Source organism: Oculina patagonica, chromosome 13 (assembly GCF_052425735.1).
Source record: "Oculina patagonica isolate OP01 chromosome 13, crgOcupat, whole genome shotgun sequence".
Taxonomy (NCBI): Eukaryota; Metazoa; Cnidaria; class Anthozoa; order Scleractinia; family Oculinidae; genus Oculina; species Oculina patagonica.
Window position 1 is genome coordinate 36086736 of NC_135770.1, and position 26256 is coordinate 36112991.

The following is a 26256-nucleotide window of genomic DNA, read 5'->3' on the forward strand; positions in this document are numbered from 1 at the left end:
TTTAACAGCACGCGATCACCTGAAGGGGGGACGACAGCAGGGATTTAACATGAAGGACTAATGTTTTCCTCAAATGTACATTGTGAGGAATTTGTTCTAAGAAGTCTTATTACGCTTAGAACTCCCTTGATATAAAAGCCTTTCTTGACGCCTGATGGGTGACATGAATAGAAATTCGTGTATTGAAACGGCTCTGTAGATTTGTAATGTGTTTGCATGTCAAGGATAGACTCCTTGTGGAATCTGTCGCTTTTGTGTGCTATCGTCTTCAAGCAAGTTAGTTTCTGTTTCTGATATTTCAGCCGTGAATTCTATCGAAGGGTAAAAGCTGTTTGCCTTTAGAAGTATTATTTTGTCTCTTTTTGTGTCCCACATTGAAAAGATGTCGTCAATAAATCGCTTCCAAAGGATGGGTTTATTGCTACTTTGTCTGAGTTTTTCATTTTCTTTTTTGGTCATAAAGACGTTAGCAGAAGCTAAGGCCATTTTCGTGCCCATGGCCGCTCGATGGGTTTGAAGATAATCTTTTCCATTGAATTGGAACGAGTTTTCTTGAAGGATTAGACTGAGTATTTCTCTTAAAAACCTGGTAGGTATGAGAGGGTTTCCTTGATGAAATTCTTCGTATGCCTGCAGTTTTCAGGGGCGGATCCAGGGGGTGGATTGGGTGGCTAGCCACCCCTCTTGATCCAAAAGAAAAATGAAAATAAACACATTAAAATAAAAATAAGGACAATGACACTGGGTATGGTGAAAAAAAGTGTTAATATTTTTAGCTACAGTAAAGTTGAAATATTTGTTAACATCCACCCCCTTAGCTACCGTCCAAAGTTAAGGACAGCCACTTTTGAGAAATAGGGGATTTTTCGACCGCTTGTTTTGGGCGGCAATTTACGAGCTTCTGTGCTTAATGTAACAAAACATGTGTGTATAATTTTAAAAAAAATTACTTCTTTTTAGCTTCAAGAGTTGTTTTAGCCTTGCTGGCATGGTTTTCTTCTCCATTTGCATCTTTTTATCGAGTTTTCTTACCGTTTTCTTTGCATGGATCAAAATTGAACGAAGCAATTTCACAAGCAAAGCATTGACTCACCAAATTGTCCCCAGGCCACTTTGCCAGGAGCTAAAATTTTCCACGCTTGTGGGTGAACAAAACAATGCATATCTGTTCTTTCATGTGAGTTCGTAAATTCATCTTCAAATTTCAATCACTGTTCGTAAGAACTAGAGTTTCTAATAATAATAATAATAATAATGGTCTTTATTGATTCAAAAGATAAAAATACATATCTTATGTTACAGGCAATAAAAATTAAAAAGATTTACAAGATTATAAAAGTTCTAAAAGCATATAAAATTTCCTACTTAATAAGTTAAAAGTCTCTGACCTTGTTATTCTAAAGCTAAGTTATATCTAAAAATTAAACGATTAACGAATGTACTTTGAAAACGCTCACTTTTAATGCTTGGTCGGACGCTTGACCTTGTCCGTAAATTGTAGCAGCAGGCCTTTACACGCGGAATAAAAAGCGACAGGGGGTGATTGGCGGCCTGAAACACCCTTTTAAAGATGCTGTGATCCTGCTTCTGTAAGATTGATCGTATATTATAATTCTCAAATATAATTCAATGTTAAACAAGGTAAGTTGAGGAAAGAATAGTTTTGTCAAATTATCAAGGAAAAAACAGCTGTTAATAGCTTAATAATTGAAAGACTTTTAAAGCTGCTCAGAATCACGGAATCACGTCTAAGAGGCTTCAACTTTTCAAAATTTTCTGGGGGAGCATACCTCCAGACCCCCCATGGGGCATGGAACCTGCGGCCCCATGAACTATGGGCCTTTGGCCCAGAATAATTTGGACTCCCACTTTAAAAATCCTGCCTAAAAGAATGATACCCCCCATACAAAAATGGGGCTTAGACAAGATAGTAAAAAAAATATTTGTAAACAGCCACGCCCCCCCCCCCCCCCCGCCTTTGAAAAATCCTGGATCCGCCGCTGGTTTTAATAACCGCTTTTTGTGGTGTGTTAGTGTAAAGGCTGGTGACTTCCATAGAGGCTAGGAAGGCTTTTTTTAGGCAGTTTCATCTTCTCAATCGATTTCAATGAAGTAAATAAAGTCTGTTGCATGAAGCTTGTTTTTTGGCTTTCAGCTGTAGTAGATGGTTGACAAAAGCTAAAATACGTTCTGTAGGGCCATCACTATCCCGATGTTATACGTCTACCGACAAGTGTATTCATAATACTGTAGCTTGGCAGGTTTGAAATTTTGCACATTTGTGACTCTGACCACGAAAACCGATTTTCTTAGTTTTCTTAAAATGAAAGGGCTTTTGGTGGAAACAGTCTACATCAGGTTTGTTCTCTAGCTAATAGCTATATATAGACAACTTCTGCAACCAAATCAAGATTTTGCCCGGTTTTTCCTGAAGGCCGCTTTTGAGTTGGTTTCTTCAGTCATTTGGTTCGGATGGCCCTGCTATGCGGGGCTTTTAACAGTCGTCGATTACCCCGGGGGCAGGGTAATCAGCTGTTTTTTAACACTTGGTAAATGTTAAATTCCCCGCTAAGTCCCAGGGGTCGGGGGGGGGAGGCTGGGGTTTCAATTGACTGATGCATAATCACCCAGTTGATTTATTATTTTTTTCTTTTTAATTTGTAGGGAGTGGCCAAACCCAGTGTTGCTGAAGAACATTACTGTGCCCAGTGACAGCAAGATGGGATTAACTTTCCGAGTGTGGGATCCAAGGGTGAATATATATGTTGTGGTTTAAGTTTATCTTTGGTTTAAAATTTTCAAACCAGTTTGATTTTAATAAATAATAAAGATGGTAAATTTCAAGCTCAGTGTTAAATAGTGAAGAAATTGTTCAACATGACAGGAGCGTGGGACAAAGAAAAAATCTGAGTCCCCGACGGGAATCTAACCCATGGCCTCCCAGATACTGGTTGGGCGCTCTAACCAACTGAGCTATGAGAGACTCATTGTGAGCTGGGCCATTTACTAGGTTGATGTGTGACATGCGTCCTGCATATTGCTAGGATCAGCAATGTCGAAATCATCAAACGTGTAGTAAATAATAAAGGTGGTAAATTTGAAGCTCGGTGATTAATAGTGAAGAAATTGTTCAACGTGACACGCAATTTTTTCTTTGTCCCACGCTCATGTCATGTTGAACAATTTCTTCACTATTTATCACCGAGCTTGAAATTTACCATCTTTATTATATCTCTGGGCGAATCACAGATGTCACTACACGTATTTTCATGTACATGTACCGGTATGTGTGCTCGTCCAGGAACATTTTTATGAGCTGAAAAATTGTGATTATACCATGTTGTACTTTCAACATGGTCAGTTATAAAAGAAGGAAAACTAGTTTTGTTATACTGGTTATGTAATTATAATAATGAATTGTAATAATTACCTTTGTTTGTTTTGTATCTATAGACAAATCCAGCAGACCGATATCATTTGATGCCTATCATCACACCAGCTTATCCACAAAAGAATTCTACTTTCAATGTCTCCATGTCAACAAGAACAATTATGAATGAAGAATTTGAAAATGGTAAGTTTACACAGGTCGTACAGTACTCTAGCAAAATTTCAATGTTCGTGGTACTGAAGAATGATGTACATGTGCACTGTAACCTAACATGGAACTATGAAACCATACTACAAACCCTTGTGTGTAGAGAAGGGGAAGAGGGCTTCGGATAGGGGCTAATTTTTACAAGGATTTTTTGGAGAGAGGGGAGGGGTTATTGCCAACAAAATTATTTTGACGATGATGAAAGGGCAGTCTTTGGCATCAGAGATTACAGTGTACACATTATGGCTTATTTTAGAACAGTAGAGGTTTATAACTGTAATTTTAGTAATTTTAGCTCTCTACCTGATCAACTTACATCCCTGCTTGGAACACGTTACGACGATAATAATTATAAATTAAGGCGCTCTAATGACTTTTCTCTAATACGTTACAATAGTTTACTTGGAAGAAACAGCGTGAGATATCGGGGACCTATTGTATGGAACTCAATCCCGAGAAACATCAGAAACGCTGCCTCCTTACAGCTTTTCAAAGCAAGTCTTAAACGTGTCTCTAGATCTATAGACCTAATTCAGTTTGAGAAAGAGGCTTGCTTGATTAATTCCAAGGATTCTGACTTCATATATTTTTAATTCTCTTTTTTATTTCTTTTTCATTAATAGTTATATGTTTTGTTAGTGTATTATTTAATGGCAGGTCCACACCAGCCTTTATGGTTGCCCTACAAGACCTGCCTTAACAAAAAGCTATGTATGTATGTATGTATGCCCCTTGTTATTGCAGGCCTAAGAATTACGAGTGACGTTTTGATTGGCAAGTCAACGTGGGATGTACTGTTTCAACCATCCAACTTCTTTAGGAAATACAAGTACTTGATCTCTCCTTGCTTTGTGTGTCTGAATGTAATGTTAAGCCTGTCTTCCCCTGGCTTGTATCACTTAAATGTATGTGTTAAAGTTGATGCAATAAAGAGACTCTGCTTTGGTGGTGTGGTGTTTGATTGATGATCTGTTCTTGACAACAACACCTACTTACCTATTTCAACTATTCAAGGTGAAAGGAAAAAATGAAGTTATTTACCTATGAAACAAGAAAACCTTAATCAATATTTTTGGCACTTTGCATAACACAACTTTATTGATTAATTTTCATAATTTATTCTACAACAAAATAAGAAAATTTTATACTTGTTATAAAATTGTAACCATGGACAGGAAAAAAATGTTTTCTCAAAAATTGCCATTGAACATATTATTTTTGTATTCACTTGAAACACTTTTTCCAGAAGTTTTTAATTTTCTAAAAAGTTTTCTTGCAGCATTTTCCAAACAATAGGTAACTGTTATGCAATTTTTGTCCCGATGTTCCCCTGAAATCAAATAATTGTTTAATTTGTTTTGGAGTTAAATGACTTGAAAGTTTAGCAAATCTCTCATGATCTGCGATAAACTTGGATTCACGGATAACATGTACAATACAGTGCAGCCCTGCCAGCTTCATTTATTGCTGGTGAATTCTGTTCTCCACATTTCAGACATTATATTGTGTTAAGTGCCTTGTCGACCTGTGAAGAGGATCACCTGGAGTGGTGAGTTCTGTTTGATTCACTATTTGTGTTTTGTTAATTTTAGTGATAATTTATAATGTAATATTATGTGACTATAATGCCTTTGATTACAGAATAATAAAGTTCTATTGTAAGATGTTCACTTGTATTTGCATTAATTTTGTATTATTGGTTTGAATTATTACTGTAACAGATGTAGGTTCAGGAAGTGTTCAACTTCACTTCATGGACACCTACTAAATATAATACTTGTACAGACAACCTTATTTACGCACTCAGATATCTTCTGTGGTCCCTTTGGTGTTTAATAAAGAGGGTTCAACTGAAAATGTGTAATAAAAATTATTAGAGGGAAATTCAACAACATGGGCGTAACCAGCTTATCCTTATTGTAATCCATTTTCTTTGGCCTTGTGTGAACCTTAGGTAACAGGCTATTAATTTTCGACCCTTGCTTGTGTTTTGTCTTGACATTCTTCAAGAGCTGCCCGGGGGGTACTCAAAAAAGTTTTGTACGGGGAGGCTCCGCCCCAAGCTCTAACCCCTTACCCTTTTATATACCATTTTTGACAGAAATTGTACCCCTTTCGTATACCTTTTGCTTAAAAAGGTACCCCTTTCATATACCTGAAAGACATGGCGTAGACTTAGAACAAGACGTTTTCTTGTCATTTTCATGTAGCGCTTAATAAATTGAAATATTACAGCCATAAATTGCATCTATTCGAAATATTTTAATTGAAGGCCCTTCGAAAAATCTAAATATCAGATTTCTATACCCTTTCATATACCTAATCTTGTGAAATCCCTACCCTTTTATATACCTAAAGGCTGAAAAAGGTACCCCTTTCGGGCGGAGCCTCCCCGTATAGGCCATTATAGGGAGTACCCCCCGGGAAGAGCTGTTCTTAGTGAATGGAACTGTTTTTACATTTTGAGGTTCTGGAAATCATGCTTGACAGCAGCTCTCCTTCAATCTTGTGTAGACATTTAAAGGTTTATTTCCATCATTAAAGTTATAGTATAAACGTATGATTCACTCAACTTGTGTCGTTTGTGTTTTCTTTCAGGATTGGTTTAGTAGAATCAAAGATCAGAATACTGATATCAAACCTGGAAAATACTCAGTATGTCTTGCTAGCACACGTCAAACCAAAATCCTTTGGTGCGTTGGAACCAGACAAGTAAGTGCCCTTACAGTGTGATTTGTAGTGTAAAAGGTAGCTAAGCTTAAGTCTTCAACTTACTGGTGAAGTACTTAAGGTGCCTACCCTCCCCCTCCCCTATTTAGGCAAGAAAAGGCTCATCTGCATCTTTTTGGCACATCTGGATCTGCCACTGGAAAGTTTATTAAAAAAATGTGTTGTTTTCCCATTAATGTTCAACAGGGAGTCACCCACAACTAGATGGTTTATTGGGCTGCAATTTGACAAAAAAGGTGAACATGCCTTGCTAAATATATCTGTTTATGCTGTATTGTATATTAATATTAATACAAACTTCATGTATGTGTTCAAAACACAAGCATTTTATGTAAACAGTGCAGCAGTAAACTCCTATTTTTTGTTGTATTCACAGAAAATGTAAGGATTGATATGACAGGAGCAATTCAGATGTTTACAAACACAGGTATGTAACATGTTCATTCAGCGCTTTCATTCCAATCGATGGCAATAAAATTAAGAGTATTGCCCACAATTCAAGTGCCCTGCACTGCCTTATCTTTGGTTTTTTTGTGAACTGAAATAACTAGCTAGCACTATTACTACACTGTATTCCACATGAATGGAGTGCTACATCACAATGTCACCCATTTATGCTTCTGTAAAGGTATGCACTACGAGAGCAGTGTCTTGCCTAAAAACATAACTCAAATAAACAGGCTGAACTCAAGCTCTTGAATTGGTGATCTCTAGTCAAACACACATGCTGAACTCAAGCTCTTGATTTCGAGATCTGAAGTCTAACACACTACATTGGCTACCAGTATCCTAGCACGAGTGTGTCTTTCTGTCCATCTATCTGTCTGTCTGTCTTACGGTTTTTACTCTGAAATTATTTTTTCTAATTGTTAATTGTTTCTTGCAGTCCATTCACAAGCCGTAGCAGCCAAAATGTTTAAGAAGGGTATGAGAATAGAAGCAAAACACGTCAAAAAGTGAGTACGTACATGCATACTCTTTAACCCTCTTGGTTACCCTTACCTGTATGCTGCAACTAGTTATTGCTGGTTGTTCTTACAGAAATGTGCTTCAGTTCAGAAGGTTGTGCCCTTGGGCAGTAAGGTTCTGCTGTTGCTGTTACAAGTCTCCTACATGTACTTTTTGTGTGCAGCAGTTAAGTGCCCCTGGTGCGGATAAGTCGATCATAGTTATATGAATGGATAGTGGGTAGTCAGTGAGCACTGCCTTCTTTTGCTGTTGTTGTGTCTTACACTATGCATGTACTATATAGAGTGCTAGTGAGCAGTTATTTGTGACCATAAAGTTATTTAAGTTCTTTCACATACTGTTTCCGTAGGAAGCAGCTCAGTGAATATCTACCACCAAGTGTTCTTAAACAGAAGGAAAAAAGCTCCATAGTACCACCTGTAAGTTTTAAAAGATAAGATTTTCAATTGCCACTCCAATAAAAATGGTTTTTCAGTGTCAAATTACAATAAAATGTTTTAAAAATGTACAGTTAAAAAAATAAAATCAACGTAACTATTATGAAAGGGCTATGTAGAAAAGGGTTCTATGAAATCATCCATAAAATTCTTCCAAGCATGACTCTTAAGGTGGCTCGACCCATTTTTTTTTCTAGCGATACCTATCAACTTTGAAACCCTCATACTTAAAGGGATTAATCTCAATGACATATCCACTATATCACATGGATTACACATAGACTGAACTGCAATATGATAATATATAGATTTAGGCACGCCTAAACCCGATTTACCTTTCGAATGTTCCTTCATGTACGATGCTGGCTTTACAGATAGACACGAAAGTCATCGATCGATTATGGCTCTCAATGTCCACTTTTTTGGCGGTCGATTACTTTCTACACGTAATTTTCAGCCACATTTTGTTTCATTGCTTCTTGTTTTTCTTTTCAAACCTCTTGAAATTTTAAAGGCCGCCTTTATACGGCCTTCTTGCTTCACTCTTCTACCATCAAACTATGGCCGCCATGTTGCGCGACTCCATATGTACGCCGTACGTACGCGCCCGCGAACCATGCCGCTATCCATGTTGACCATGAAAACTCATTTCGATAGTGTTCCTTCTTTCATGGTTATGGTGCTACGCTTAGGAGCTCCGCTAATATATAGATTTAGGCAAGCCTAAAAGCGGAGCTCCCCATTTATTTAATTTTCACTGGAGCTTACAATGTTTTCATTCTAGTGAATAAGCGGCCAAAGTACTAATGTTTATGGCGGTTTATAGGTTCAAGACAAATTTAAATAGCTCACGGTTAAACAACTGAATGTCAGCAGTACGACAAAAATAATAATCTTAAAGCGGTGCAAAATCATTACTCATGGCACGAAAAATTACTTTAGAGTACAGTAAATTATCTGCTTTCTAGCAATAGAAAATAGTTTCGCGATCCTGTTATAGTTTCGCAGCAGTTTAGTAGACTCCACAATATCTGTTACATTGATATAGGATATATTCAACGAGTAACGCAGAGTCTGTTGGATTAGCTCAATCGGTAAGGTGCCAATCTGCGGATCGTAAGGTCGTGAGTTCAAGTCCCAGAGGGTCGAGTTTTTTTTTTCTTTTTTTTTCTTTTTTTTTTACCCCGTAGCAATAAAATGGTTTGTTTATTATATCAACCCGATTTAGCTTTCGAATGCTCCTTCATGTACGATGCTGGCTTTACAGATAGACACGAAAGTCATCGATCGATTATGGCTCTCAATGTCCACTTTTTTGGCGGTCGATTACTCAGTCTACACGTAATTTTCAGCCACATTTTGTTTCATTGCTTCTTGTTTTTCTTTTCAAACCTCTTTAATTTTCACTGGAGCTTACAATGTTTTCATTCTAGTGAATAAGCGGCCAAAGTACTAATGTTTGTGGCGGTTTATAGGTTCAAGACAAATTTAAATAGCTCACGGTTAAACCGAATGTCAGCAGTACGACAGAAATAATAATCTTAAAGCGGGGCAAAATCATTACTCATGGCACGAAAAATTACTTTAGAGTACAGTAAATTATCTGCTTTCTAGCAATAGAAAATAGTTTCGCGATCTTGTTATAGTTTCGCAGCAGTTTAGTAGACTCCACAATATCTATTACATTGATATAGGATATATTCAACGTGCATTACAGAGTCTGTAGGATTAGCTCAATCGGTAAGGTGCCAGTCTGCGGATCCGAAGGTCGTGAGTTCAAATCCCAGAGGGTCAAGTTTTTTTTTCTTTTTTCCTTTTTTTTTTTTTTTTTTTTTTTTTTTACCCCGTAGCAATAAAATGGTTTGTTTATTCTATCAACCCGATTTAGCTTTCGAATGCTCCTTCATGTACGATGCCAATCTCGAGCCCAGAGTCCATCTAGTCGGTCAGCGGTATGGGATGGACTCTGGGAAACTGGAATGGATCAGATCAATTTCAGGTCGATTTCAGGAAGAACCTTGGTCTTCCGGTTTTTATTGCGCATGCTCGTAGTTCTTAGCAGAAGTAAATTTCCCAGAACGGAAGTAAATCGAAAAAGTTGAACTACAGTATTTCTAACACAGTATCGACTGAACTCGTGTTTATTGAAGCAACAAAAGTAACAATAACGTCCTGCAGTTAACTAAAGAGAGAGTTAACAAAATAGCGTCTGGTGTTTTTATTTCCTTTAGTCTCTTTCTTGAGCATTCTGCTATATTTGTTTTAAACCAAAGGTGTTGCTAGCCTTCCAGGATTCTGTCTGTGAAGACTGCGTGCGTGTGTCCGTTGTTGTTTCAGGAGGACAAAATGAAGCTGTTCCACAGAAAAGCTGTTCTGCATGCTTTTTCCAGCTGGCTGAGAAAAAGCAATGAACCCAACTGGCTGGCTTTTTTTGTAAGCAGTTTTCTTGCTTAATAAAGTATAACATGTAAAATTTCATGAAAATCTGATGACTCGTTCGTTAGAAATCGTGCGTTTTCTCAGTGAGCTGGGAAGTGCATGAAGAACAGCTTTTCTGTGGAACAGCTTTGTTTTAACCCCGTTTTGTCCTCCTGTTGTTTTGCAGAGGACGGCTAAGAAATTTACATAATGCATAACGCACGGACAAGCTATTGTTCTGTTCATAAAAAAAAAATTGTTTGGCGACTTTCGCATATTTTTGTTTGGTGACTTTTGTATATTGGAAAGGCTTCTCGCTGAAAACGCATTTTTTCAGGATAGGTTGCATGTTTTCGAGCAAACAATTTTTTCCTCGTCGAATGGCGGTGATATTAATAAAGACGTTAAAGGCCACATGCACACCGGTCAACGCTATTGAAAAGGCGTAATTAGCATTTTTGCGACTCAGCACGTGCACACGTGTGTGTGTAATTTTTGTTCAATTCTTTTTCTTCAGCGAAACAACAACGCGTAATGTTCAAATTCTGCGTCATTAGTTATTATTTTGAATCGTGCACTGTCTGCCATATTCAGTTTTTCAACTGGAACGGAGATTTGAATGAAAACAGTAGTTCTAGCGAGATTTGTAATTCAACTATAAATTGAGTTTACAATCGACCTTGTCCTTGGTGACGCCGTCGTTTGTTGTTTTAAATTTTCGTTCAGTATCGACGCTTAAAGGAAGTCCATTTTTTTATTCATGGTATCTTTTACGTTCAAAGAGAAGGGTAGAATTAGGAAATACTTCATTTATGTAGCACCATATCACGATTTCTTAGGTGTTTTTACAAAATTAAGCTGATACTTCTGAACATTTGACCATGGAAAACAAAAAAATGTTTTTCCAGGGTTTCCGGTTTGGTTTACTTCCGGGGAAGATTTTCAGACTTCCGTGTTGATTTCTATTGTTCTGCGAGGGCCAATAGAGAAAGAGAAATACATTTCAGTTTCCCAGAGTGTGTACCGGCGACCCTACCGCTGACCAACCGCTGACGGACCGCGGAGCCGGGAGACACTCTGGGCTCGAGATTGGTACGATGCTGGCTTTACAGATAGACACGAAAGTCATCGATCGATTATGGCTCTCAATGTCCACTTTTTTGGCGGTCGATTACTTTCTACACGTAATTTTCAGCCACATTTTGTTTCATTGCTTCTTGTTTTTCTTTTCAAACCTCTTTAAATTTTAAAGGCCGCCTTTATACGGCCGCCTTTATACGGCCTTCTTGCTTCACTATTTCTACCATCAAACTATGGCGGCCATGTTGCGCGACTCCGTACGTACGCCGTACGTACGCGCCCGCGAACCATGCCGCTATCCATGTTGACCATGAAAACTCATTTCGATAGTGTTCCTTCTTTCATACCATTTGCCTGCCTATGGGGCTCCGCACAAGGCGCCTTCGGCGCCTTGGGAGCTCCGCTATAATTTTTTTGGAGATCGGAATGAATATCACGTGACAATGACGTCACACAGGTTTTAGCTCTGAACCGAATTTTAGCCTGTAACCGCATTTTCTTTCGAGATCCTCCACGCTACGTATACCTTGGGTGTTTGCCTTTAGCTCTGCGGAGTTTCATCAAAGTCTACAAGAGGAATTTTGAAATATCTTGGAATTTCTATTGAGTTGGTATTATTTATGCATAAAATAACGATAAGACTTCATATAAAGAAATTTGCTACTCTTTTGATGTTTAATGAAAGTCTTTAGCCCTCATTCTTTTACAAATGTCCCATATACGATAGCCAAATGGTTAGAAGTAGGTAGACTTACGCGATTTTGAAAAATAAGAAAACATATGAATCAGAGTAAAGCTCAATGTTGAGCTTTATTTACCATTTCTAAGGCTACTTTCGCGAAAAAAGCGATTATTTCAAAACTCATCGATGATTTTTCTCTAAATTTTTTCAGGGTGGCAATTGAAAAGCTTGGTGCAAAACTATACCAAGTGACTTTTTGGATGAAAAATTGTTTTTTCTTTGAAAAGTGCCTGAATTTTTGCGCGTGGTCTTCAATTTAACGGAAAAACATTGTCTTCTTATTAAAATTTCTGGTTTGCACCTTGTCTTCAAGAAAAACTATAACATGCGGGAACAAAGCCAAATAACCTTTTAATTTCAAAGAGAGACGAGGATTAAATTTTGCAGTTAAAATAAAGTTACGTTAGGGTTAGCTAGTGTTAAGATTAGGGTTAAGTGTCACGAATGTCATGTCAACACTGAACCTGACCGATCGACAATCTTGAGCGACTGAACAGTGAAAAGAAATGAGAAATATATAACAAAATGAACGAGAACTACGTAAACAAAAACGACTTACGCCATTGCCCTTTCCTCTCGCCAGCTTCTAACCACAAACGCATTCGCCAAATGTTCAATGTTTCGTTTTCAGTCAGCAAATTTAGGCTGCTAAAGGTTAATCCATAATATGTTTTCGCTTTTCCTGTGCGGGGAGCACAGGAATTTAATGTTGTGCCCAACTCAAAACAATAGGAAATCCCAGAGCACAAAATTATTCAAAACTACGACATCGCTTCAATATTTACTCAATTTTGCGTTTATGTTAGACAACCTTAGAAGTTTTCAACGAGCATGAAATTCAGGCATTATGTAGTGTACTGATCAATTGCCACCCTGAAAAATTTTCAAGAAAAATCATCGACGAGTTTTGAAATAATTGCTCTTTTCGCGAAAGTATCCTTAGAAATGGTAAATAAAGCTCAACATTAAGCTTTACTCTGATAAATATATTTCCTTATTTTTCGAAATCGCGCAAGTCTACCTACTTCTAACCATTTGGATATCGTATATGGGACATTTGTAAAAGGAATGAGGGCTTAAGACTTTCATTAAACATTAAAAGAGTAGCAAATTTCTTTATATGAAGTCTTATCGTTATTTTACGCATAAATTATACCATCTCAATAGAAATTCCAAGATATTTCAAAATTCCTCTTGTAGACTTTGATGAAACTCCGCAGAGCTAAAGGCAAACACCCAAGGTATACGTAGCGTGGAAGATCTCGAAAGATAATGCGGTTATGGGCTAAAATTCGGTTCAGAGCTAAAACCTGTGTGACGTCATTGGCACGTGATATTCATTCCGATCTCCAAAAAAATTATATCATATTGCAGTTCAGTCTATGTGTAATCCATGTGATATAGTGGATATGTCATTGTCATTAATCCCTTTAGGTATGAGGGTTTCAAAGTTGGTAGGTATCACTAGAAAAAACTGGGTCAAGCCACCTTAATAGCAGCCTTAAAATTATTTAAACTATTCACATCTGTTAGGATCCGAGGTAGTTCATTTCAAAGCCGAGTAGCTCTAAATACAAATGACCGCTGGTCGGTAGCTTAGAGATTTTTGTTATCATATAGTACTCTAAAGTTTCCTCTTGTCATAGGCTTCTATGTATATTACTGTAAGAGCTGTAATGTATTCTAATGTTTGGTAGCTTTAAATCACAGCCACACTGTCAAAAAACACAAGCAGCACTTATTAGGTTACCTTCCCAAAATTGTGTGCACCGTATGTTATTGTTAGTGCTTTACCCAATACCCAAAATACATGTAAGTTCAAACTCATATGAATTCAAGAGATTTCTACCAACAGCCCCCAATTTGCCCTGTTGACTTTGTGTTTGATTATCAAGTGACATCGGAAGGGGACGTGTTTCTGTAAGCTGTTCTAACACTTATGATCAAAATCACAATATCTTGACATTGTCTATTAGGCCCCAGCTGCTGCAGTGAAGCCAGCTCAAGCAGACTTGTCTCTTGATTCATCGCTGAATGCCAGTGATCTGAGCTTGGAGATAACTTCAGAGCCAAGTAATGAGAGTGCAGACTGGATTGGGAGCAGTACTGAAAACAGCGAAGAAATACGTAAGTCTGCAAAACCTTTTTAGCCGAACATCACTGGTGTTGTAGCTCTACAGAGATCTGTGTAGTGTGTCTTATTGGTTGTTACTTGTGTGCGAAAATTCAGAATCAAGAAACTACCAATCAGACATTACACAGATCTGTGCAAAGCTACGTCATCAGTATGAAACAGAGTTGCCACGATCAGGGAAAAGTCAGCTAATTTTGCAGAAAGTCATGGAAAATCTTGATCCTTGTAAAAGTCAGTGAAACGTCAGGGAATTTTGGCTAAAACAAAAAACAAAAAAACAAAATGGATTTGTTGATAAAGTAAAATCCATGTATTCAATTATTTTGAGGTCAGGGAAAAGTAAGGGAATTTTTTAAGTTCTAATGAGTGGCAAGCCTGAGTTGAAATGTTTTGGGTTGAATGTGTGACAGGAAAAGAATTTGCCCTTCTAAAAGAGGCGACTGTTTATAGAAGCTACAGTGTTTCTTGGAAGTAATATTAAAGTTTTGAATTAATTTCTTTTGTGTAGCTTCCCTTACTAGTTCAGACGACAAAAAAGGCAATATGGACGCCGCCAGCATGACGTCAACTGTTTCAACCGTTGGTGAAGTGACGTCATCAGATACGACTGCGATTCCCAGTCAGCCGTCAGCGGTTTCACAAGACAAGGTATGTGTAAGTGATATCTAAGCTTTCTACACCACACAGCAGTGATTTTTCTTCTGCGATTTATTTTTACTCCACTGCGCTCACACTACTGTTTTGTATTGTATTTTTCCATAGCCTGCTGGGTTAAAGCGAGCTGGTTCTCCTTCAGAAACTGAAAACGCCAGCAAAAGGGCTCGAGTGGACAATACAGAAATCACGGTTTGTTACAAGTCATTTGCAATCAGTACAGTAAAAACCTGCGAGTAAGAACCTGCATTTTCCCAATTTAGCCTAAACAGGTTCTTACATAAATTAGTCCATCAGCTGAGACCCGAAAATTTGGGTTTGTGGCTCACTTGTGAGGAACAAACGAAACATGTATTATCTTAATCTTTAACTATTGAGCATCATAAAAATGTATGATAGCAAGGTTGGAATGGTAGCTTTCACTTAGTAAATCGAATTTTAAATTTGCCCCCCATACGCTTCTTTTGGCCGCCATCTTGGATTTTTGAGGACGACTACAAAGCTGCTTGTATTCTTTTAACGTGAACGAATCGCATTTCAAACGCAACTTTAGAAATATGTATTAGAACTAAAAACATGTTTTCGTTCATTCTAGTTTTTCAATTATAACCAAGCCTGATTAACGTTCACAAAATGACTGTACCAATAAATATTGCAAAAAGTGCGGATTTTCAAATTATTTCTAGAAGAAAAAGAGAGCAAGTAGATAAGATAGCTGTAAACATTGTTAGTGTCTTGAATAAAGCCCCCTCAAAAAAAAAATCGCCACTCTCCTACCCAACCCTGTATTTCAAACACATGGTCCCACGACACTCAATGGGTTTTCTTTCTTCGCTCGGTTTCAAAAGTGTTTCCTTGCACTATGATAAATAACGGACGGATGTATTATATGCGGTGCCTTGGATTCAAAGCTAGCCCAGTGCAGAGATATTTCTTTATGGACAAGCAACTTATTGCATTTTGAGCAATTTCTAGACCGAAGATTATCCGAGTGTTGTTCAAAGGCGATGCGAAACGTTTCCGAAGATTCACGAAATTTGCCAAAGATTTTCAAGAAACATCTGAAGATGTTTTAAAAATGGTCCTGTTTCAACTTTCGGCTCATTCTGCATTAAAACATCACAAAACTCGTCAGCAAACATGATGTCATCGATATCTTCACGATTTTTCTCCTTGTTATTTAACAAATTTTCCCCTTAAAATGTTATTTAGATTACACAAAACTGCTTAGAAATCTCACCTTCAAAGGGAAATTAGCATAAATTTAAAGACATTTTCTTAATAAGCTAACGTTTTAGATTTTGTTTGGGCAACTTTCGAGCAACTTTTATTAATCAAAGCAACTTTTTTGGATTTTTGGAGCAACTTTTGAGCAAGTTTTTGAGAAACTACGGGCAACATTTTGGGAAATCTCGAGCAACTTGTGGTAAGCCCTATACTCTTGGTCCTCTTCCCTGGTCTCTTGCCGATCCTTATGGACTCCCGCAAAAGAAAACCAAAGCCAAACTCGTCCAACAGCTAGATCGAAACGTCACAGTCACCGAGAAATACCCAGAGAACAGCAGCAGTCGCGTAAGCGTAGTGTTCGATGTGTATCGCGAGGTCTCGATCAAGAATGTTGTAAGGTCAAAAAGGGTGTCTACCTTTGACTGTGTACAGTATAAGAATACTCCCTGCCTATGCAATGAAGTCATGAAACAAGCTACTTAGTGTCACGGCAAACAAGTCTGAAATTGTCAAATTCCTCGTGTCACAGTGGAAGACAGAAGCATTTTGAAGCACGCTCAGCAACCAGATTACGTACCTATCAGCGAAAGATCAGGGCTGGTGACTGGAGGCAGCCTCATACGAATCAGGCCCTTTGTGTGTAATCACAAAGAGGCTGATACCCATATTGTTCTCCATGCTCGTCACGCGGCAGGCACGTGTGTCGTCCACTCTGATGACACTGATGTCTTTGTCTTGCTACTTTCCCATAGCCGAAACTTTGAAAAGTGCCTCATAAAGAAGGGAAGAGGCGCAATGACCAGAACAGTGGACCTTTTGTCTGGTTGTTAACAGTCTGGAGAAGCAATTCTACCCAGGCATTAACAAGCACTACTTCTTGTAATTGAAAGCTCTTATCGGCATACACGCTATCATCTCCGCCGTTTCTGGTAAAGGAAAGTGAAAAGCAGTCTAGGTTATCCAACGCAGCGATAGGTATGTCCGAGCTATAGAGAGTATCGGGGAGGAGGGCGCAGTATGCAAGGATATCTTTAAAGATACGGAAGCATTAGTGTGTCAGCTGTACGGGAAGACGCGCCAGAGTGTGGATGTGCTGTGCTATGAGATTCACTGCGCCAAAGGGAGGAAAGTGAAGCCAGAGGCTCTCACCATGCGAGTCATCTCCACGACTCCATGTTACAAGATGAAATGACCAAGCCGCAATCTGGAGAAGAGCATTATATCGCTTTCTGTAATCCCCTCCCCTCACGGCCACGGCTGGGAAGTTGACAGTATTTCTAACGTTATTGAATTTGTGTAGCTTAGATCTAAGCCGGCTCCAGAAGAGTTGAAAAATTAAAGTGATGAAGGAGGTTAAGGATTTTTTTAATTTTATTTTTATTTTTTTTATTATTATTTTTTTTTTAATTTAATTTTTATTGATAAACATACATTTACAGGTACATTACAATACAATGCAATAAACCAAACAATTACAATTTGACGAATCTAAAGGTTATACACTTAAGGTATGATAGAAAAATAATAGTAATAAAAAATAGTAGATGACAATGGCGATGTAAAAGTGACCTGAGAAGGAGTATGGATACGTGTACATGGAAACGTTTGATCTAGTTGACATTTACAGAACCCGACATCCGAATTCACAACTTTTTTCGTATGAATCTAAATCTTTACAAGTTAAGTCAAAAATCGATTTTTTCCTAGTGGCAAGATTTTTGGTAAAGTTTGTTGGCAGTGTTGGAATTACCACTTCGATCGCACCTGATCATAAAACGCTTTTTCTTTGTCTAGCTTTGCCTGTGACGACCCCAAGGGGTCCCGGATTTTGGAAATTCAACAACACTTTGCTTGATGATGAAGATCACACAGCACATATTCGCGACCTTGTTTTCCAAATACGTGAGAAATATTCCTTTGTGCAGGACAAGCAGCTATTTTGGGAATTAATGAAAATGGAAATAAGAGAGAAATCTATTCTCTTTACAAAACAAAAGTCAAGAGTTCTCTCCCAGAGGGAGAAAGAAATTTCTAAGCGACTTGATTACCTCGATAACATAATTTGTAATGGTAATAAGCTGCTCAATATGAGCGATACTTTAAATGAATATGAAGTGTTAAAAACAGAGCTTCATTCAATTTACGATCGTAAAGGAAAGGCTGGAATGTTTCGATCTAAATGTAGGTGGATAGAAAAAGGCGAAAAACCCACCAAATACTTCTTCAACTTGGAAAAAAGAAACTACAATAGAAAAACCATCAACGAAATCAGAACAGAAGACGATGTAGAAATAAGAGAAGAAAAGGAAATCTTGAAAGCCATCCAGGCTTTTTATGAGGATTTATACTCCTCAAAAACAATTTCATCACAGGAAGAATTTGACCTTTTCACCGAAAATCTAAACTTCCCAAAACTCTCGGACGAAGATCGAGACAAAATAGAAGGCCCTCTAACACTCGAAGAATGCAAAACAGTTCGAGAATCGTTTCAGGAAAACAAATCGCCAGGCGAGGATGGCTTCACCGTAGAATTTTATAAGTACTTTTTTGAGTTAATAGGAGGCCACTTTTTGGACAGTTTAAACGCAGCTTTTGAAGTTGGGGAACTGACTATTTCACAACGCCCTGGAGTAATCACTTTAATTCCCAAGGATGATTCCGATCTAGTCGAACTTCAGAACTGGAGACCAATTACTCTGTTAAATACTGATTACAAAATTGCATCAAAAGCTCTAGCTAGACGGATTGAGACAATTCTTTCAAAACTGATACACCCAGATCAGACAGGCTTCATGAAGGGGCGATATATAGGTGAAAATTTGAGACTCATAAGTGATGTTATGGAATACACTAAAACGGAAGAATTAACGGGTGTCCTGGTATCTGTCGACTTTAAAAAAGCATTTGACACATTGGAATGGCCGTTCATTAAAAGCGTGTTAAGTCTCTTTAATTTTGGTGAAAGTGTAAAGCGGTGGACGAGTGTCTTTTACACTAATGTTAAAAATGCAGTTCTAAACAACGGGTTTGCGACTAATTGGTTCAAGCCAACAAGGGGAGTAAGACAAGGCTGTCCCCTATCATCATATATTTTTATTTTAAGCGCAGAAATTTTATCTAGTAAAATTCGTCAAAGTAAGCTTGTTAAAGGAATAAATATTTACGGCAACGAAATGAAAGTGAACCAATTTGCAGATGATACCAATCTCTTTTGCGCAGATATGACTTCTGTTGAGAATTCGGCTCTATTTCCGGTTTAAAACTTAATGTCAAAAAGACCAAAGCACTGTGGCTGGGCAAATGGCGCAACAACAAAACGACGCCGTTACAGCTGTCATGGCCTGGAATATACTTTTCTTATGGCGAAAAGACTAACGATTACTACAATTTCAACTTAAAAGTTCAAAAACTTCAGACTCATTTAGAGATGTGGAGTTCAAGAAGTCTTACTTTATTTGGGAAAGTTTTAATCATAAAATGTCTTGGATTGTCGCAAATTTTATACTCGGCATCTAACACCAGTGTGCCCAAGGATACCACCCAAACTGTTAAAAGGAAACTCTTTAGTTTCCTTTGGAACAAAAAAAGAGATAAAATTAAAAGAGAAAGCTTATATCAAGATTATGATAAAGGTGGAATTCGCATGCCCGATCTTGATGTAATGATAAAGGCAATGCGGTTGGCATGGATTCCACGTCTTTTGAAGCAAGGAAACTTGAACTGGAAATCTGTACCGGACTTTTTCTTGAAAAAGCTAGGCGGACTGAACTTTCTATTACATTGTAATTATGATGTGTCTTTCTTAAACTCAAAATTACCAACTTTCTATAAGGACATGCTATTTTTCTTCGATGAGCTCAAAACTCTTTATAATTATGATCTGGGGCAAATGGCTTTATTTAACAACCGAGAAATACTAATAGACGGCAAACCGTTTTTCATCAAAGAATGGTTTTCTAAAGGGATTATCTCCATCAGTGACCTGTTAGATGAACAAGGCCAGCTGCTCTCATTTAAAGCATTTAAAACGAAATACAAATGTAAAACTAACTTTTTAAATTACTATCAAGTTACAAGTGCAATCCCGGGCAGTTTGCTGTCTAGGACAAGGAACAATTATTTACAATCTTTTCTTAAAAATATCTTTTTGGAAAACCACTCAATTATCGAACTTGATGATTCAACTAAGGTTAATCTTGAAACAGCCGAAGTAAAGGATTTTTACAGGTTATTAAATACGAAAGCTCATAATTGTTCACATACCGGACCGACGAAATGGAGCAAATCCTTGCCAATAAATACAGAACAATGGGATAGAATTTTCAGATCCATTAAACAGATTTCCAAAGAAAACAAGCTGAGGGAATTCCAATTCAAATTTCTGCATCGAGTTGTTGTAACTAAAAAAGAACTCTGTAAATTCGGTATTAAAGACGACAGCGAGTGCTTATATTGTGGAGAACAAGATTCGATAGAACACACCTTTTCAGATTGTCATTTTACTGAAGACTTCATGTCAAAAGTGGTGCAATGGTTTAATAACTGTAATCAGTCTACCTTTATGCCATCAGACCAAGAATATTTATTTGGGGTTTCTTCCAATCTTGCAAATAAGAAGCTAATGAAAAAATTAATTTCACCTTGCTTTATGCCCGTTATTTTATTTATACAAATAAGTTGCATAATAATTCTCTTCTCATCACAGATTTTGTAAGTAGAATTTTAACTAAGTACATACTAGAAAATTTAGATTAAGGAAGTTAAGGATGACTTTCTACAATTGTGGCGCTTCTGTACTCAACAATCTCTAGACTGAGCCTAGTAGTCCAGTCCCTGAACTCTCCCTTTTGCGCGCCCTTTATAGGAGTTAAACCCAGTCGTGCGAAGAGAGAGTTCAGGATAACTTGCATGCGCATGCAAGTTATCCTGGACTATCTTTTCGCGCACCTGGGTTTAACCCCTATAAAGGCGCGCAAAAGGGAGAGTTCAGGGACTGGACTAGACTGAGCCCTAGTCAAACCTTGTGTGTGGACGTAGCTATCCTATCTGATTTTAGCCTGTGAACAGGCTCCTGAGTGGGGTTACGCCAGCGAAGCGAGTGGAAGAGCGGGGGCCTGAAGGGGAGCCGGTAGACTTTGTTTGATTCCGCCCATCCGCCCACTTGTAATGTATCCTATAACAAATCTGCCAGTAAGGTAATTAGACCTATTGAAAATTATTTTTTTACGCTCGAATGCATCGGCTCTCATAACATTTCAACGGGAACGGATCGGATTTGCCGTTTCTGTTAAAATTTTTTACTGATCTTGCCTCAAGGCAAACGAGTGCCAGTGGTTTCAGTATTCAACAAGCTGAAAAACAAAGAATTGATTGAGGCTCTTGACCAAGAAAGTGTGATTTTAGCTGCAGAAATTGAAAAGCTGTCATGTCTTTCTTGTGCTCGACAACTTGTCCGACTTTCTCATTCCTGTGCAATGATTACCGGCCGTTCCAATAAATCTTTGGAACAGCCGGAGAATTCTTCTGAGTGTACGACTCAGCCAAGCTCCAAACGACCTTCGGCGTTACGATCGCCGACTGGTGAAACACCTTCGGCAAAACGCCAACAAGATTGACCCTTGAGCAACGAAGAGAATGTGACGGAAAAATCTTGAAGGAGATCCCTAAACTTCGCCCGGCAAATGTCGATGGGCAGGGAAAACATTATCGAAGGAATCGGGGATCATAATCGATCACGACGGCCAAGAATATGCAAACTTGTAGCGCAATACTTTGTGTTGACAGCATCTGCCAATATTCATCGCGCAGTTGTCAAAAATTAGCGGTCTGACCAATCAGATCATGATACCAGAATCTGGTATCATGGATCGGCGGTTTCAAAGGACTGTCCACAGGCTCCTGCGCCCCCGTACTCCCCCTCTTCCACTCGCTTCGCTCGCGTAACCCTACTCGGGAGCCTGTTTGCAGGCTAATCTGATTTGGGGTATACTGATTCATGGTGTAGTATACTTGACTAAACGTAGAACAAGACATTAGAAATAGCTTTAAGAGCGTATTTTACATCTAGCATTGTGATGAAGAACGCCTTAATAGTAATTTTGTTATAACAGATGATTGAGAAGCAAAAGGAAAACAAGCTGAAAACAAAATGGCGGACATTGTGACGTCATTAATGACTTAGTTTAAGCTTTAATAACCGTTAACAATGCTAAAATAATGTCCGGAATACGTATTACTTTCAAATGTATGCCTTAGCAAAATATCGTCTGTATTTAGGAAAAAATAAAAAGAATGAAGGATTTTTTTAAATCCAAGATGGCGGCCAAAAGAAGGATATGAGAGCAAATTTGAAATTCTATTTACACAGTAAAAGCTACCGTTCTATCCTTGCTATCACACATTTTTTTGATGCTTTATAGTCAAAGATTAATATAAGAAAAGTTTCGTTTGTTCCCCTTAAGTGAGCCATACAACCCCTCTAGCTGATGGACTAAATGGTTATTACCAGAAATGTAGGCTATTTAGGTTCTTAATAGGTTCTTACCTTCAGAAGAAAAAAATACATTATTTCTGACAGAATTTTTAGTGGCATATTCAGCCTTTTCCTTTTATGAAATTTGCATACTATTTTTTGAATTCTACAAAAAAATAACAAAATGAGCTCTAGATTTCTATCAAATGATAGTTGATGAGACCAAATTTTAATTTAAAATTCTACTAAAACAGTTACATTATTCGCTCTCGATTTTTACAGGGTGATAACCCATTCAGCCTTCGGCCCAATCAGCTATCACATCGAAAGTTCGAGCTCATAATCTAATTGTTAATTATCATGTTATGTCATGAGCCTTTTTAGGACAATAAAAACTTAAAATACGTACCCTGTGTAGGACAACACCCCCTATTTTAAGACAAAGGACACATCGACAATCATTTGCGCTTTATTGTGATCGCGTCCCATACACGATGTTCGATGCACTGAAATGCAAACACCGATCCCAGCAAATAAAATAATGCTTTTCATTTAAGCGTAAGTGAAAACATTGTAAATACTCGACGACAGTCTTGCAGCCATACCCTGTCTAGGACAGGTTCAGGCCCTTTTTAGGACAGAGGTGCTTGAAATTATATACCCTGTTCAAGGCCGGAGGAGTAAAAAAACATACCCTATCCAGCGGCACGTCCCCGTATAGGCCATATAGGGGAGTGCCCCCCCTTCCCCCGGGGGTGCACGCCCCAAACCCCTCGCCATTTTTCCACTTGCTGTTCTTTGCGCTATTAATGCATTGCTGGGAAGACAGCTGATGAGAATACAGAATATAATCAGCTAGGAGATCCTAGTATCGTGTTGACGTACCACTAAGTTTTCGGAACTTACATAAAAAGGGAATGTATGAGAATCATTAACTAAGGGAAATGGTCAAAACTATTGTACTCAGACAGGACCCACCACTCTGCAAAAAGACAGGTGGTCTCTTCATGTAACCCCCCTCCCCCACCTAAAAAGATGGTTTCTTGTTTGTATAGCCCCCACTCTATCAGGAGTAGAGATTAAGAAAAAGATTCAAACCTCCTTGTGCCATTTCTCCAGCAATACAATTTTCATGCACACCAAATATGAAAGTCTTAACTCAATTTTTGAAGCCAGTAATTTTTTTCTATTTGGCTAATCAGACCGCTGGTATCTTGCGTAACCCCCCTACCCCTTACAAGGTGGGTCCTCGCTGATTACACTTGTTATGACCACTTCCCGAAAGGGAATTATTTCCTACTTATGACTGAAAATGATAACAAGCTTCTTTTAATTCAATGCAACCAACAGGTCGTTGGAAGCACCACCAAGGGTTCTTTGATGACTGAAAACTGTACAAAGACAGCAGATGGCAAAATAGAAAACCTGACTGATGTAAGTAGCGTGATGTTTCATTTCAGTGCATTCAACCAGAAGTTGTTCCATTCGCTACTGGAAAAAAAGGTCACAGTGTTCGTGAGTACTCGGGAGCGCTCGTGCTATTTTCTGATTGGCCAATATGAATCGAAAATTCATGGAGTGTTTTTACGACGATTCTCCTACAGGGAATTAGTACAAGTACGAGCACGACTTTCGAATTTCAATCCAGTTACGTTTTCAAAGCCCTCACTCCTCCCTGTTGCTGACCCGTTGAAAAGAAATCCTTTTCTATCGGTACGAAAAGCTGTACTCAAACTCGTACTCCGATCAGGTCCTTCCTTGGTTTGTTGTTTAATGCCTTGATTTATTGTTTACAGAAAAACAAGACAGAAGAATCAAAGGTAAGCGTATCGACTGCTGTCGAACGGTCGATATCTCCGACAAATGAGGACAACAACGCAGGGAAGAAGATGAAACAAGACCAAGTAAATGCTACGAACCTGGTGAGTGACTTACCCCAGGAAAAGCAAACGTAAAATTTTGCAATTCGTGGAAAATAATGTGCAGTCGCTAAAACTGTCTTTAATTGAAACTGAGGGCGCTTTCCATTTGTCACAACTGGCCGGCCAGTCCAGTACATTCGAGAACAGAATTCCGTTGTTAGTCAGATTTGTCCTGTCAAATCAGTCAATAAATAAATGTTATACACTGTTGTGGTGGATTTGTGGGAAAATCTCGTGGGAAAGGGCTATTTCACATTTAAAACAACCGGACCGGCCGGCCGGCCAGTTCTTTCAAATGGAAAGCACCCTTAGTTAGCAATGTTTCTCTGCTTTACCGTTTTGCTATTTGCGCCGTTTATGACCCACAAGGCTTTCAATTCTCCTGAAACCGTTGTCTTTTTTCGTTGTAGGATCCTGAAAAAGAGTTAATCGATGAAGGTCCACCGCCTGCAAGCCAGATTCCAGTTGTTAAGGTCGCGCAGGACCCTTGCAATCATTAGTATGTATTTAGTTAAAGAGTATACACGAACTGCGACGACTGAAGCCGACAACAAACGAAATATTAATGAGAATTTTTGTCTTAAAAGTTCTTTGTACAAGTAATTACAAGTAATTGTTCTCAGCTTTGTGTCCTGTGCGCTGGAACAAAGCGAATTATCATAATTAGATTCATAGCTGTGAATATATAGCACACGTTGTTGTAAACATTGACTCGAAAGGACTTCGGAAGCCTCAAAAACCTGCAATTTTGTGTCCAAGTTTTCGCCGCCGATATAGAATTTCAGGAAATGATTCGCGAGGAACATAAACTTGGTGTACTTTATTGTGTTCTGACAAGAGCGAATTTTGAAATTTCCTTCTCAAAATGAAGATAGCACGTTTCAAGTTTATATTTCATATTTTTACTCCCTTAGAAGCCATTAACTTCTAGCAGATTTTGAAATCGAAAATTTCGTTCTTGTCAGAACACAAAAGAGGTAATGATTCATCACTAGGTTATATAATCATTTAATTCGGTGCGCTGTTCTAACTGAAAACCTGGACAAAACATCACAGTTAACGGTCATCTCTCAGTAAAAGGACAATCATGATGTAATTCCATAATCCCCTAATATCCTTGATAAATTTTAGAGGAATCGATGTTCAAAATGTAGCGAATTAAAGCTTTAGAAGATAGCACCCCGTCAAGAAATTTGGCTAATGAATTAATTAATGAGCAAGGGTCCTGCGCGACCATAAGAACGCCATCAAGATAGAGCTTAAATGATTGGTTTTTCCACAACTGGACAGATAAAGAAATGTTTTCGAACATCCACTTAAAGCCAATTTTATTTCGTAAAAAAAGAAAAACAAAACGAACGAACGAACGAACAAGTTACTAGCCACGTGGTCAGTTAATGTTCTGGTGATGAAGTAGTCGCAGCTCCTTCACGCACGTGATACACTACGCGTGTGCACGTGTTGTACACACTGTTTGCACGTGATCTTTTCCGACCTGTTCATCTCTTGTGCCAAATGCCATGCATTTTTTTTGATGAGCCTGTACAGAGAAAGTAATAAGTAATTAAGAGCGAATTTTTTCCGTGACCGAGTGAGATGTGGTACAAAATTTAAAACAGGACTACTCTCAATTTTTTTTCAGATATACCTTATGGTGAGTCAATCAACGTGGTGTGATTTTTTCTTTCGAAGCTATCTTTGTTTTGTAAAAAAAAAATAAAAACTGTCACGAGCGCCGACAGCCATGAAATGGTCGAATTTTATACCACGAGTAAGAGCACAAGAACTTTGCTGCTTACAAGCGCAAAATAAAGCAGGCTTTTCTAGAATTTTTCTATTTGTGAAGGAGGCATTAACGAATGATTTGAGTCTA

General features: G+C 38.2%; 2 protein-coding genes across 4 annotated transcripts in view; both read left to right on the forward strand.

Moving 5' to 3' along the window:
• Nucleotides 1-15025, forward strand: part of LOC144635805 (poly(A) polymerase type 3-like) — a 45487-nt gene extending 30462 nt beyond the window's left edge. Inside the window, exons 10-21 of the mRNA XM_078494916.1 lie at nucleotides 2665-2752; nucleotides 3454-3574; nucleotides 4343-4427; nucleotides 5094-5147; nucleotides 6197-6310; nucleotides 6515-6564; nucleotides 6705-6755; nucleotides 7215-7284; nucleotides 7647-7716; nucleotides 13951-14101; nucleotides 14617-14756; nucleotides 14871-15025. Coding sequence (XP_078351042.1) covers nucleotides 2665-2752; nucleotides 3454-3574; nucleotides 4343-4427; nucleotides 5094-5147; nucleotides 6197-6310; nucleotides 6515-6564; nucleotides 6705-6755; nucleotides 7215-7284; nucleotides 7647-7716; nucleotides 13951-14101; nucleotides 14617-14756; nucleotides 14871-15002 — 1126 coding nt within the window. The 3' untranslated portion in view covers nucleotides 15003-15025. The remainder of the gene's footprint in view (nucleotides 1-2664; nucleotides 2753-3453; nucleotides 3575-4342; nucleotides 4428-5093; nucleotides 5148-6196; nucleotides 6311-6514; nucleotides 6565-6704; nucleotides 6756-7214; nucleotides 7285-7646; nucleotides 7717-13950; nucleotides 14102-14616; nucleotides 14757-14870) is intronic.
• The window catches only part of LOC144635800 (poly(A) polymerase type 3-like), an 81293-nt gene extending 55348 nt beyond the window's left edge, over nucleotides 1-25945 (forward strand). For all 3 annotated transcript variants that reach the window (XM_078494903.1, XM_078494906.1, XM_078494907.1), the window contains one exon: nucleotides 24794-25945. In XM_078494903.1, the coding sequence (XP_078351029.1) occupies nucleotides 24794-24883 (90 nt within the window). In that variant the 3' untranslated portion in view covers nucleotides 24884-25945. The remainder of the gene's footprint in view (nucleotides 1-24793) is intronic.
• The last annotated feature ends 311 nt before the right edge of the window (nucleotides 25946-26256 follow it).